The following is a 14,754-nucleotide window of genomic DNA, read 5'->3' on the forward strand; positions in this document are numbered from 1 at the left end:
AGCGCCGGCAGCGTCTCGTCCACGGGAGGGACCGCGCTCTATCCCCGACCCGCCGGCCGCTCCTTCCGCGGTGTGGAGGTGAGCGCGGGGCGGCAGCCGAGCCCGGGGGTCCCGGGGCGTGGGCGGGTCGCTGGGTGCCGAGGGGTGGGGCGGTGCGGAGCCCGGGCCGCCCCGGGCTCGGAGCCGGCGGGGGGTGGCTGTCGGCGCGGAGCCGGCGGGCACGGGCGGGGAGAGCCGTCGGTCGGAGCGAGCGGTGCCGCGGCGTGATCGCCGTGATCGCCGTGACGCGCCGTCCTGGAGGTGTTTTAAAACACCCGTGCGCCGGCAGGTCCGGGTTTGCCCTGCCCCGTATCCTCTGTGGTCGCCACTTCCCCGGAGGCAGCGGCCTGTCCCGCCCGGAGCCCCGGTGCTGCAGCGCTCTCGGAGTGCCGGGAGCATCGGCACGGGGAGCGGCTGCCCGGGTTCCTCGCCCAAGTCCGTAATAGGTAGGAATAATTTTAGTGTTGTTTAATATGTTTGGTGATTTCTACTTTACTTCAGTCGCTAGACCGGTCGAAGCCGTGTGAGTACACGGCAAACCCAGGGTAAAGCGTAGGAAATCTTCGCAATTCTCTTTTTAATACTGGTACTTCACGGTATTTCAGACCTGCTTCTCTAACAAACTTCTGATTGTATCAGCTGTGCCATGTATGTTCTCCATACGAGGATCTTCATTATAAACTCCACCGAAAGGGGAATTCCAGTAATAGTGGACAGTATATATATATATATATTTTGGTTTTTTAAGAAACTCTGAAGGGGAAAGGAAAGAATGGATGACTACATTCCTTCCCTTATGCCATGAGCTCTCATCTAATGTATATAATTCTTTGCATTCTTTATTTATTATTGCTCAAACATCTTCCCAAATCTCCTTATGCTTAGTAAACTTGTTTTCATTGTACATTTTCCAAAGTAAATATCATCCCTGTACGCTGTTTATTGTAAGCCCTTCGGTTTCAAAGGACAGATGTTGCTGGCCAGTCTGCTCTTGAATTGCTATGTTAATATCAAAAAGAGCTGAGAAATCTCAGGATTTTGTGAGATCTGACCCCAAATATTAATGAAAATAGGCTTTACCAGCTAATTATTGTTTTTTTTTTCTTGTACAAGGAGGATCTGGTGCTGTCAGTTTCAGCCTAGTGAATTGAGATGCATAATTTTAATAAAGTCATTATCTGATAACAATGTAAAATTGTTGGATGTGTAAATAAGAATGAAAGATGCCTTTGAGGATGTCAGCTCCAGCCCCCTGCTGTGGCACACATCACACAGACACTTTCCTGGCTAAATATCTTCCAAGAAGTGGCATATTTTTGGCCCTGACCACTCTGGCTGGTCAGCAGTGATTAGATTTTGATAAAATGTGATGAATAGTTGAGGTGTTCTATCTTTACTGTGAAAGCGAAGTGATTATATGGAAGGTTCTGAAATTCCCAGCAGGTGGTAACACTTCAATAGCTGCCTAATCCCATTGCAATAAGCATATGATGGTTGAAAATAATTAATCTCCTTTCCAACGTACAGATTAAATATGAAGAAATCCATTTGAGGAAATGTTGCAGATACACATTTCTTTTTGCTGTTAGTGCTGCTTGTGAAATGTAGGGAAGATTTAGGGACTTTCGGGCTTTTCTGTCTGTAGCCTATTTTGCCATCAGCCTCTCATACATAGCCAGAACTGTGCAGATTTTGGGCTGCAAATACAACTGAAAAATGTTTACTAGTCAACAGCTAAAAAGGATTTTTTTTCCTCCTTAATTCTAGTAAATATCCCGACTGTGACTGGTTGCTGGGTCAATCAGAGTGCCTGGGTAGGTGCTGCTGCTGCCTGAGGCAGGTTGGTTCCAAGAGAATCACTCCTCACACCCACTCCTTTCCCAAGCCCTTCTCCCACCTTGCTCTCCCGTGTGCCCTAGGCCAGGGGGATTTCTGTGCCATGGCTGGGTCCATCTTCTCATGCAGCTGTGGGGCTGGTGGGACAAGGAGAGAGCAGGGCTGTGCTCAGAGGAGAGATGAGCAAGAACAGCCCTGTCACTGAGGAGGATGGGAGCTAGGGCAGGGGAGGGCTCAGCTCTTGGTGGGGATTTGCAGAGGAGGGGGACTGAGGGTATTTGTGGGCAAGCGAAATATGGGATCCATCAGTGGCACTTCTCTGCATGACTGAGGCTCCAGAGCACAGAGGTTTTGAGTGCCATGGATTTGTGTTCTCATTAAACTCCATGCTTGGTCATGGAGTGTCTGATTAATTCTGATGGCCCTTTCTTAACTACAAGGCTTATTTGCCTCTCATCTCCCTAATGAAGGGGGAGTAGGCACTGAATGCTGTGCTATTGCACTTGGTGAGGTGGTTACTGCCAAATCAGCAGGTGACAGCTCTCAGAAGAGATGGCTGGTGTCTGAAATGTCATGTCTGTGCTGCAGCCTTGGATACTGCTGCAAAAATACCAGGAGTCCTAAATCCAGCTGGCTTGGAGTTTTTTTATTTATTTGGTTTATTTTAGGAGTGTTTTTTTTGTAAAACCAAAATGATCCCAATATATTTTATGGTTTTAACAATGTAGGGAAATAGGGACATTTTTTGAATAGATTAATACATATGATTCTAATAGGCAGTATTATAGCCTATTCTGTTACTTATTTGCAAAAGATATTGCAAGTGCAATTTCAAATTTCACGTCTGGCTCTTACCTGGTTAGTGACACTGTGTGCCTGCAAACCACACAGCTGATGAGGATTTATTCTTGTAGCCCCCCTACCAGATAGTGAGATACAGTCTCCAGTGGAGAGCTGTGCCACAGGAAAAGTAAGAGATGTGACCAAGATAGCACAGGAAATCTGCTGCAGAGCAGGGACTCAAAGTTTTCCTGTGTCATTTGCGTTGCATACAAGCCTCTTGGTCTTTGCTTCCAAAGCGCTTTATGGCTTATGCCCTCCTCATCTGTCATTTCAAATTCCCTTTGGAGAGGAAGTCTTCCACTTCCAATCAGACCATTACACTGTCTCTTGGAAGAAGAAAGCATCTTTTTATGTTGCTGTGCTTCTGCTGCATTTTGCACAATAGAGCCTCAGTTCATGCTTGTCCACGAGAGCAATAAATTAAAAAAGCCAATTATTTGAAGTCTGATAGCCTTCTCCGTTCCATCATTTTTCATCTCATTAAGTTAATGAACTTGAGGTAGAAGATCTGAATAGAGCAAAAACCATTTAAATGTACTGTCTGCTTCAAAACCCAATTTTATAGGAGTGTGAAAAGAGGAAAAATATTTGAGCAGGGGGCAAATATGTGGAGAATTTGGAAGAAGACCTAAAAATGAGGAGAAATCTAGAAAGAAATTGGCTTAGAGAAGATAGAGAGGCAAGGGGAAAATTCTGAACTGAACTTAGAGGTCAGTGTAAGGCCTTTCCAAAACTGAGATGAGGCAAAAGGAAGAAAAGTGAAGGAGGGGAGAGGAACAAACCTGTGCAGAAAGAGAGGAGTAAGGGGGGCACTGCTACACCAGAAATGGGCCAGCATTGCCTTTAGAGGTGCTATTGGAATTGAGCTAGCAAAGGTGCAAAAGCTCAGGGAGGCTTCGTGGAGCACTTTAACTGGAGCTTTGTTCAAAGGTAGGGCTGTACTGCAGCTGGTAGCCTGAAGTAGCTGTGTGTGTGTGAGGTGGGAGGGCTCCTGCTGCAATCCAGTGCTGCAGAGGCGTGCAGAGGGTGAAGTAGCCCTGGGCTAGGCTTCCAGAGGTACCTGATCTCACTAATTGGAAGTTAGTTTTGGTACAGTTTCAAACACTCCAGTTCTAGCCTGGGTGTTACCCGCGCTGCACACAATCTTTTCTCAAGAGAGCCAAGATAACACAGGAGGAAGGGTGAGAGGGAAGGAGGTTTTGGTGTGACAAATGATTGGTGTTACCAAAACACCCAGGGGCTCTGGCGCTGGACTCCATCTCCGGCTTGGTTAGAAAGAGTCTCTGTCCTGAAAAGTCTTTACTATAAATACAGAGTGTGAAAGATGGGGTGGAAAGGAGGGGAGCAGATTAATGCTGCAGTTGGCTGACATTATGTCTGGCAGTGGCAGGAATAGGAACAGAAGTCAGGTCTGGTCCCTGTGCCTCCCGCTGGTGCGCTGTCTCATGAACCATGCTGCTTTTTGCTTGGTTGGGCTGATGTGCAAATTAAGATGTAAGGCAGCTACCTCAAGAGTGCTCTTTTACACAGGCTTTTTTTTTTTCCTGAGCATTTATTCTCCTTTCCATAGCTTCATTTCCTCTGTGCAGTGTGTCGCTCATTAGACTGAGATTAGGATTATTTGAATTTCATCTGTCAATGTGTGACTTTCTGAAAGAAGTATTTGTAAAAGCCATTTGAAGAATCTGCAGCTAGGAAAGCTAGGAATGGAAAGGACCAGTTAAAGTCATCCAGCACAATCGTGGTAGTGGCCCACAAAGCAATTTTCCCCCACTTTATTTCAGGGCAGTTTACAGCAATTCCACATATCTTCGAGTTTTCTTTGAGCAGTTAACTCTAGAGGCCAAGACATCTATCACAATTATTTTTTTTTTAAACAAAGCCTGCTTTTTCTTCTTTGGACTACTTTGATTCCTTGTTTCGACTAACTGATTAGTGATCAATAAGGATACAGGCAAGGAATGATGTTCCTGCTGTGATGCTGCGCCTGCCGCCGGCAGCTGGAGGAGCTCGGGAGCGGCTGTCCCTGGAGGCTGGCTGGCTCCCCGCCGCCCTCCGTCAGCAGCCGCCCCTCTCCTGAGGCACAAGGTTTGTCTTCCTGTAATTTACAGCGTATCAAGTGAAATTGAGGGTGGTGGCGGTATCACTGTCCCTATCTAATGTTTTCTGGAGCCCTGTCAAGTTCCTGGGCCAGATGATGATTATTCCTTTCAGATATGTGCAGCTATTATTATAATGGGCTTTTACTGAGCAAGGCTGTGCTGCTAGTCTTCTTAGAAATTATTCTCTCCAGCCACTTGGCACAGAGAGCAGTTCAGACAGCTTTCAAGTAACACGTCTGCTGCATCTTAGTTCAACAAGCAGAGAAGTGTAATTGCTGAAATACCGTCTTTGTGATTCCTAAAGAAATACATGATATTTGGTTCCTATGTTTTACCATTATCCTCCACAGTTCTGCTCATTCCTAACTTCTCCCTGCTCCAGTGCCAAATTTCTCTCATAAATTAGGTTGTAAACCTGTTCAAGACCTTTCTTGCATGTTTGTGTGAAGGTGAGCACAGTAACACTGACCTACAGGTGCTCAGTGAAATGCAGGAGAGCAACTCTTATATTTTGAAATGGCCTCTGAGTAGAATTTCTCTTTTTAGAATCCCTCCTACTTACATTTCTGAAGGAAACTGTTTGGTTTTGCTGCTATCATTGTGCTTCCAACCTCTTTTATCTAATTGTTATGAGACTCATAAAGACTAGTTTAAACCACATGGACATAAAACTGGGAAGCTTGCCAAAAGAAGTCTATTTCTATTGGCTTAGCAAAGGCTCTAGTGATTGTAAACTTAAAAAATTATGGAGGAAAAAGTGGAAGTTGGCACCTTTTTCATCTGATCAGTTGGAGTGACATAAAAGGCAGTTATAGATCTCTTATAAATCTAGTAAGATCACTAAGTGTATTACTTGACCTGAATAGAAGAGGGATTTCGATGACCAAAAGGTTGGTTCGATGACCAATCAGTTTGCTGCTGAGCTGCTTTCATACTTGAAAGTAGCTGACAGACAATATGAATTGTGCACCAGCAATAAATCTCCAATATCAGTATGTCCTGAGCTCAGAGTTATATTTTGTATAAAATAATCATTATTTTGCTATTGTGAGCCTTGGTCATAATATAAGATATCCATAGCAGCAGTTCCTGCAGTGCAAAGATAAAGTTGTTGTTATCTGTCTGTGTTGTTCTGGCTCAGGAGTTGTATTTCAGGATAGAAAATTATTGTACAGTGAATTGTAGCTGTCCTTATTCAGATGCATTGATACAGTGTTAGTAGTTGTTAAGTAAATGAGACAAATGTTAATTAATAGTTAATTAATACTTTTTTACTTATTAATGATATGTCTTTCTTCTCATATTTTATGAAGCAAAGTTGACACACCTGTAATTTTTTAACTTTTAGGTGTTCTTGGAAAACGTGCTGGCACTTTGGAGCTGAAAAAGGACATGAGGAGTAAAAGGACCCAGGATCTCACTGGTCAGAATGAAACATATGTTGAAAGATTTTTCAAATCTATTGTTAGTAGTGCTCTGTGACTATGGTGAGTATAAGAGCTGTCAAGGGAAAGCTGTGATGTGCATTCACAAGGTGGTTTTGAATGGTGGTGTTTCCAGGTGATCTGTGGAAATGAGATGCTGTGGAAGCTACCACTGATAGGCACAGAGTTTAGTCTAGATCTTATGCAATAGTTAAATGCAACTTGCATAAACTGTCCCTTTAGATCAGTGTCAGGATTCTTTCCTGATATAAATTTGCTCAGGGAAATGAACAAGACAAATTAACAAATTTCCATGAGCATCAAGGGACTGGCTGTGCTAGAAGCAGTAACTGGAACTCTGCTCTCTTGTAAGACTTATATTTCATAATATTTAATGAACATCATGGAAGATAGGTCTGGTTTAGGTATCCATAGTGGGATGGGTAGAAATATGTACAGAACTACCTGTTTCTCTCCATTACTAGGAAAGGAATCTGGGTGGTTGGATCATGTGTAAGCATCTACAGTCCAGCCAACCTCCTATGGCTGAGTGAGCCCCCATCTGAGCCCCCCATCTGCCACCCAGAGACCTTTTGAGTACAACAGAGGTGTTCTTTACTCTGATTGTATAAGAAGCCAAAGGATGAGGTTCATACTCATTCAATCTTAGTCACATAAAATTAGACAGGTAGTCAGAGACAGTCAGTCTTGTTTGATTAGTCCATGCATAAATCCATACATATTGAAAGCAGCTCTTACCCATCTCCAGCTGAGATGTGTAGAATGAAAAAGCCTCCTTCTCACCATCAGCTGCCAAGAAGGGAAGTTAGGCATCCTAAGTTCAAGTCAGAAACCTGCAAGATGTCTATGAGCTGAGGGGCATCGTATCTATGGTGTCTTATCCTTTCCAAGAATGTACTAAGTAGGAAGCAGGTTTGCAAATTACTTTCTTATTGCAGAGTGAATTAGAAATTCTGAAAATGGGACTCTTAATTCCTAAGCAATTAATATGTTTTAGAAAATTTCATTCCTAGTTTAAAAGTCAGCATTGTTTTGACAGCTGCAGTACATTGTCAAACCACGCTGAAGGATTAAGCTGTGCACTGCAGAAATAAGTACAGCGTGGAAAACATGGGAAAAGAAGTGGTTAATCCCCACTTATGGAATGAGCTGTAGCAGGTAGTTCTTGTGTCAAACAGCTGAAAATGTCTTATGAAAGAGGGAAATGGACAAAAACATATGCAGTGTGCTGTCCTTGTATAAGTGAGAAAAATGATAGTAAGTAATGACTGGTATGCTACTCATTCCTCTGTGCATACTCCATCTCTGCTGCAGAGCAAAGGATCCCTAAAAGATGTAGAGAACCTAGAATTGCTGTCTTTTAGATAAACTTGGTTCTACTAGAAGTAAAGACTCTTGTCTATGGCTTTTAGTACAATTCCTTTTTTTAATAAGACAGCTAACCAGCCTGGGTAGAAACACTGCACTGAGTGCATAACACAGTGAAGGTAAGTAATAAATTCACTGGAGCCAAGATGTGAGATGAATGATTACAATATCCACTGGTTCTTGGTGAGCCAGTCCTCTAGACATTCACAACTGATTGACTCAGAGGTAAAAGCTATTATTCATGAACTTTATAGAGTGTGGCACAGCAAGTAATTATGAGGTACAGTTAATGAGCTGAATCTCTGCTGCAAACTTTAGGTGCATCAACTTTCACCTTATTTTCAGTAAAGGGCAGCCCATAATTCAGAAAATTGCTTCCAAACAGTTCTGCATATACATATTTTTGAATATTACTGTGTACATCGATTTTAGATAACTATTTCATTTATATAGTTCTCTGTTTCAGGCAAGACTATTTTTAAGTGATCCAGTATGCTCTGGAAAATTACTGAAGTGCTATAAAAAGCTCTAACATCCAACTAAACTGTATTCTCATTTCTTATCAGTTTACTGATGTTTTTGTTCTACTTAGCTCTGTGTTACCGAAGGCTGACAAGCCAACAGCACAACGCAAGCTGGCTTAAAAACACTTAAAAATAAATAACTTCCTGAATAGCACCCTCAAGTAATTCTTCTTGCTTTTCAGTGGGATCAAGGACTTTTCTTTTAATCTTTTAAAGTGTGAATTCTTACCAAGACTCCTCTGGCAGGTTGTTGGTACCACAGCCAGACTTCTTTCAATGGGATACAATTGTAATGACAATGAAAATTATACAAGTGCATTGAAGGATGCCCCTGACTGGCTGTCCAAACGATTGGGATGAAGTTTTGGCATGTAGCAGTCATGGGCACGTAGTAGGCTGGAGGGCAGCTGAAGGAGCTTGCAGTGGAAGCTGTCTCCTGACTGGTGTCTTTTGGAGCATTGTGAAAAACTCCTATGTGGGCTGTCCAAAAGTGCAAATTTCTTATTTACCAAACTGGAGGAAAGAATGCTGTGAGCTTGGGTGCACTAGCCAGAGCTCTGCAGTGCTGGAACTGCATCCTCCAGCAGTGCTCACTTTCCTCACTTCCTGAGTGATCTGCACTTAGGGTTGGTGGACTGCTCCACAGCAGTCCCCTGCCCTCCTGTCCTTCCTCCCTACATACAGAGTGGTGTTACTCCTCGTCTCAGCCATTCCAAATGACAAACAGTGCAAGGAGGTCAAGACAGTTGTAAAAGAGAGTAAGAACAATAAAGCAGTAGGTAGAAATATCAGTGCTTTTCATTACTATTGCTTGAATGTTTTTGTTGTAAGTTTAAAGCTTAAAATTGAAATTTTTCATGCTGGGTTTTTGCCATGGTCTGATTTCCTTTTCCTTTAATGTTTCAGCTACATTGAATCTAGCTGATTCCCATGTAGAGAAATGCATCATTTTGCCCACTATCAAAGAAAAAATATCCCAGCAACTCACAGCCATTTCACTGGGAAACTCTAACACGTCTGCGGGAACTTCATTTTTGTTAGAGTTTTTACAGTGGTCTGGGACATGCTTTCTGCTGTCCTTATAAAGACCTAGATCTGGTCCAGATCTAAATCCTTGCAGATGACTTAGAGATGAGATTCTCTGAAGGGTCAAGTGTGCCCCAACTCCCCCTGGCTCCTCTTGCCAGCTTCATACAACACTGTGCATGCTCCAGCCCAGGGCAAGAATTCCCCAACATTATTGGACACAAGAGTTGATTGTCCTGTGCTCCCTTATGGAATGAGCAAGGAAGGTGGGAATGTGCTGGAGTTAATCGCAGGCCCAAGGAACAGCAGAAGATAAAAGAGCTATAAGGTAAAGAGATGAGTGCAGGAGTTTGAAGAACTGTGGTAACAACAATGGAGTTAGGCTAGTACCCGAGAGATATTGAAAGTGGATGATGGTAGAAACAGGACTGTAAAATATGGGCAGGCACATGTGACAGAGCCAAAACATGAAGAGCAAGGACAATGTGTTGCTGGTCAGTTCAAAGAGACACTTTTTACATGTCTGTCTCTTACTCTCTGGGTGTCCAAGTTGAGATCAGGTTTGCTGCAGTGCCATGTGCTCACCACAGCTGTGATGAATGGGATCCTGCTTTGGATGTCTGAAGGACCATTGTACTTAAAATCAGGTCCTGGCTTTCACAGGGTACCACACTTAGTTGATACTTGACAGTTTTTACCTTCATGCCTGTGCCTTGGTTCCTAACACACTAAACAAGAATAGTGACCTCCTCTCATTTTTCAGGGATTTTAGAAGGATAAAGTCATTAATATTTCTAATGCACTAATGCACTACAATAAGGGCACAATATAAGAGTCCATGGGGGAAATGAATAATTCTGTGTTATCAGGATGGATTTTGGATGGTGTGCAGTCAATAATACATAGGACCACCAACAGAAGACTGAGAACAAAAGAACCCTCTGATAATGAGCACTGTCCATCTGCCAAATGAGGCAGTGTCTTGTGGGAATGCAAATGAAAGGCTGGAATTATAGTACATACATGGAAGAGTATATGTATGATTTATATGTGTAAGGCTGTGTGTGCCACCTTTACTCAGACTTTATGTATGTATGTATGTGGTTGGAGCTGGTTATTTAAAGGACATGTTATAGCTGGTGGCAAGTAATAGGCTCTTTTTTTCTAGTGCACACTGCACCCCACCCAGATGTAAATGTCTATACCCAGTCAGATGAATTTCTTCCTGAAAATCTTTCCTGCTGAGAAGAAAGTGAATCCAAGGTGACTAACTCAAATTGAAGCTTAGAGTAGTAGGCGTCTAATATTATGTGAGATGAGTCCTGCTACTCCTGACTGCTAAGTGCTTGCCTTGGCAGTTGCAGTGTTTTTCCAGCAAAGCTTTCTTTGAGGTAATCTTAAGACATGTGTAACAGATTTAACAAGTCAAAGTATTGTTAGTTGATACTATGTATGAAAGGATTGCTTTAACTGAAGTTTTACACTTCCATGGCACCTTCCATCTAAGACTCAGAAGCCTTTCCCCAGACAATTAATTTAATAAAGATGTCTCACAGCACATTCTGTATCTGGAATAGATATATGCAGTTTCCATTTTTTCAGATAACCTTTCTGTGTCTGAAATCCTTAAGGTTCAGGCAGTGCAGAGAAGGTAGCTGAGCTAAGAACGGAAATGTGATCTTCCAATTTATTGCTTTAGATATCATCACTAGTTACAGCATGTCTCAGGATAATTTGGCGACTTGCACAAACATGGTCATGCAAGAAGTGAATTTGAAAAGACTGCACCATTTATAATGAAATGATGTCATTTAGACATGTTGCACCACATCTGAGACAAGAAAAGTGCTGCAGTCACCATCACTGTTATTTTCAGCTCTTTCACTCAAGTGTCTGCGATGCAAATGAGCAAAATGAAAGATTCATAAGACAGAGCAAGAGAAAAGGCTTCAAAAAGCATCATGCAGACTTCCTATTCTATTTAACTTGGGGGACATTTTTCATCTGTCTGTATAAGAAACCACTGTCCTTTTTTTGCTAAATTACAGCTGAAGCTGAAAAACAGCTGGCCTCTGTGGAGTTTAAAAATCTGTAAGTCAAAGAAGTTGAAAAGTTTGAGAATCTATTCTGATAAATTAAGGTTTCTGTTAATCTTTTAGGTGGTTTGTGGTTCACTTTATAATAGTGGTTTTTACCTTCCTGAATGTGTTACTGCAGTGGATTTTGAGCTGCTCCAAATCACATCCCTGCACAGAACAGAGCTGTTGAGCTCTAATTGCTATTGCTAAGATCTTTTCTTTTTTTGTCATTTGGTTCACTTGAAAAAGATTGAGAACCACTTTTAATATCCATTTAAAAAATATTTTTTTTTTCCATAGGAACAATTACTTGTCTGTTTCTTAATACTGTTGTGGAACTTTTCCTTTCAGTTCTCGGCGAAGTGGAGTATCTCCTGTTGGAGCACCCGGATCATGTAGCTTTCAGCAATGACACAGTGTCTGTGGAATATCAGTACTACAGTGGTGGTAATGTGACAGCAGAGCATGTGTCCATCCTTTTATTGGATGCCAGCACCAGTGAGATAATTGCAAGAAAACAGCTTCCTGCAAATCAGTCTCAGGGGACGGTGGTGTTTGAGTGCTTCCATTTCAAGAGTGCTGGTGATTTCTTGTTCAGAATGGTCTCTCCCAGTGACAACAGCAGTGCTGCCCAGTGGAGCACAAACAGCATGTCCACCCTCCATGTGGAATGGCCTGTATTTCACATTGATTTGAACAGGAGTTCAGAGGTGCTTGGGAGCTCCCTTCAGGTTGGACTTTTTACAAATGAGCAGTTATGTGCCATGAACAGGACTGTGATTTCACTGGATGTGATATTCACCAGCACCCTTTATGAATTCAGAAGAGTATGCTCTGATGAGACTCTGGGCATTAGAACTAGCAAAGGAATCCCCCTGTCTAGATCCCAGTGGGTAGAGTTTGATTGCCCACCTGTCAGTCAGGAAATATACATCACTGTGTTACTGAAATCGTTAGAAACACATTCCATCATTGCTTCCATAGGACCTGTAGATCTCCTTCACAAATTTGGATACAGACTAGTTGTGGCTGCAGAAGACACATGCAAAACTTTGGTTCAGGTCTTTGTAATCTCTCCACCATGCACATCTATCAGTGGAAAAATTGTTGTTTATAAAGAGGCTCTCAAGCATCCAAGTCAAAGAACAACTTGGCTGTATGAAAACATCCTTCACCCTGGAGACAACAGGACAGAATTTAACTGCACTTTGTTTGATGTGGGGAAGAACAAATACTGCTTTGACCTCCTCATCTTCTCAAACCGAAGTTATTTTCCAGCGAGAGTTAAGGAGTGTATACTGATCCAAAGGAATATGGGTTTGTACTGATTTTTTTTCTCTTTTAGCCAAAATCAGCACTCTTTCCAGCCAACATGGATAATGATTTTGGGTCTCCTGCACCAGACAAAGTAGTTGTAATGTCATACTCAGGTGGGAACAAGATAGACTGTAGAGGACACAAGGACATTTGATAGCAAGTGCCACTGTGGTAGCTTAAGGCTGCACTAAGTTAATGCTAGGTACCGACTAGAACCACTTAGGGCATTCTGAATGATGTATCTATCTCATCAGGCTGGAAATGAAACTTGTCCCTCTCAGTGAGGTAAGAAGTTACTGTGGTAGATGTGGCCCACTGGAGACTCTAAAGGTAGGATTAGTCTTACCTGCATTTAAGTGTGTAAAAGCCAGGGGCCCAACATTAAGTAGTTGTGTAGCTTTTTAGTTGAGAAGCATCTTGCAAGGGTGATTCATGAGTGTTGAACATACAGGGGCTGAATCCTCACATGGGTGTCTTTCTTGTCTTTCTCTACCCGTTTGGTGTAGAAGTTTAGTGCTCTTCCTGTTATATGCACAAACTCTGGCGAGATGAGTCAGGATTTGGCTACAGTGAAGGGCACAGCTGTGTCACTTGGACAGCTGGCAAGTTTTCTAAAGCGTTTCTAGAGATGTGTTTGCTGCTTAGAACTGAGCAGGGTGCATTTTCTGACCCATGAGGCCTTCTGGCAGATCATGGGCCATGTTCATATAGCCAAATCTTTCCTTATAGGAAAGATTAGAATAGTGCAATCTGCCAAGTGCGAACAGCTGGTGGTCCATATAATCCTTTGGACCATGATCAGGCATGGTCTGAGAGAGTGCTGGTTGGCAGAAGCCAAAACTATATGTTTTACAGCCATGGTGTTAGAAGTGGCAGTCCATGGTTTGACAGTCTACAAACCACAGTTGCATGGCAGAGGAAGCAGATGAGCCCGATATCCTTCTCATCACTCATCTGTGGAAGGCAGCCACAGAGAGGGATGGGCCATATGTGCACAGAGAATTGGGATTGGATTGGGTTGGGTTGCGTTGCCTACACCCTGGAAAGTAAATGTTCTCATTTGAAGCAGCTTGTGTCTACAGGTAATGAAGTAGTCTTTTCCAACTGCACACTTCAAAGAGTTTGGATTGAAAGGTTTAAAATGTGCATCATTTTCTTTATCTTCCCACCTTGGTTGCCCTGAAAAGAAAGTGCAGGATCTCTAGCTAAAAAATGGCTATTGAGGTTCATGGACAGGTATCTGAGAGGCATCATGAGAAGACCAGGAGTGTAGGACATGCTCCAGAGCACACAGTCTCAGACACAGCCTACATTAATGACGTTCCTAGCATCATGTGGTCTTATTTTGTGCTATTTCACAAATTCTAAAACTGTTAGCTATTTAATTAACTCTCTCTACTAAAAATGACCTCTATTTTCAGCACATGCCAAACCCAGTGCATAGTTCTCTTCATCTTAACTTCCTATCTGCATTCTCTGTTGGCATTCCCTCTCTTCCTCTGGCATAAAATTCCCTCTTCCTTCTGTCTAAAAATGAAAACATACTATTTTCTTAATGGAGGTAATTCACAAGGAAAAAGGAAGACAGAATCCTAGTTTTTCATCTGTACCTGGGTGGTATGTTACACTGATATGATCTAGATAATTACCCTAACAGATAATTCATTAGCATATGGTATAGATATGATACTGTGCCCAATATTTAACTGGTTTAATTGATGAGATCTCCATTAAGCAATGGTTCCCTCCAGTCTGCTCTGTTTCCCTGGGTTCCTCAGCAGCCCCATCCTTACAACCACATTGGAAAGAATCAGGCTATGCCTCTTGAAGAGCAGAGTTAGGTCAATAGCTGCCAAGTGAAGAGTATTGCATCTACAAAGCCGATGAAAGCAAAGCCACACCATGTAGTTGTAAATAAAATGTCAACCTGAAATTAATTAGGCTGCTGCACATCTGACTTTGTGCCTGTATCTGTGCGACTTCAAAGCCTGCAGGCAGCGTTTGAAAGGAGCAGGGTGTTCTGGGAGGGGCACATCAGCCTGAAGCCATGACAGAGCAAACCTGCACTGTCTGGGATGGCCATCAGCCTTCTGGCTCCTTTGGAAGGGGCTTCCCTGAGTCCCCTCCCCTGCTGCAGGGCACTGTGAGGTGCCCTGCTTACGGCAGACCCCCATAA

The 14,754-nt window shown here is 42.8% G+C and overlaps 1 protein-coding gene across 2 annotated transcripts in view; it reads left to right on the forward strand.

Moving 5' to 3' along the window:
- Positions 1-14,754, forward strand: part of THSD1 (thrombospondin type 1 domain containing 1) — a 30,503-nt gene continuing 15,749 nt past the window's right edge. Inside the window, exons 1-3 of one of the 2 annotated variants that reach the window (XM_036385757.2) lie at positions 1-78; positions 6,169-6,307; positions 11,613-12,578. In XM_036385757.2, the coding sequence (XP_036241650.1) occupies positions 6,250-6,307; positions 11,613-12,578 (1,024 nt within the window). In that variant the 5' untranslated portion in view covers positions 1-78; positions 6,169-6,249. Of the gene's footprint in view, positions 79-404; positions 486-6,168; positions 6,308-11,612; positions 12,579-14,754 lie in introns of those variants that run through there. The other variant, XM_036385764.2, reaches the window with a different exon arrangement.

The sequence above is a fragment of the Molothrus ater genome, chromosome 2 (genome assembly GCF_012460135.2).
Source record: "Molothrus ater isolate BHLD 08-10-18 breed brown headed cowbird chromosome 2, BPBGC_Mater_1.1, whole genome shotgun sequence".
Classification (NCBI taxonomy): domain Eukaryota; kingdom Metazoa; phylum Chordata; class Aves; order Passeriformes; family Icteridae; genus Molothrus; species Molothrus ater.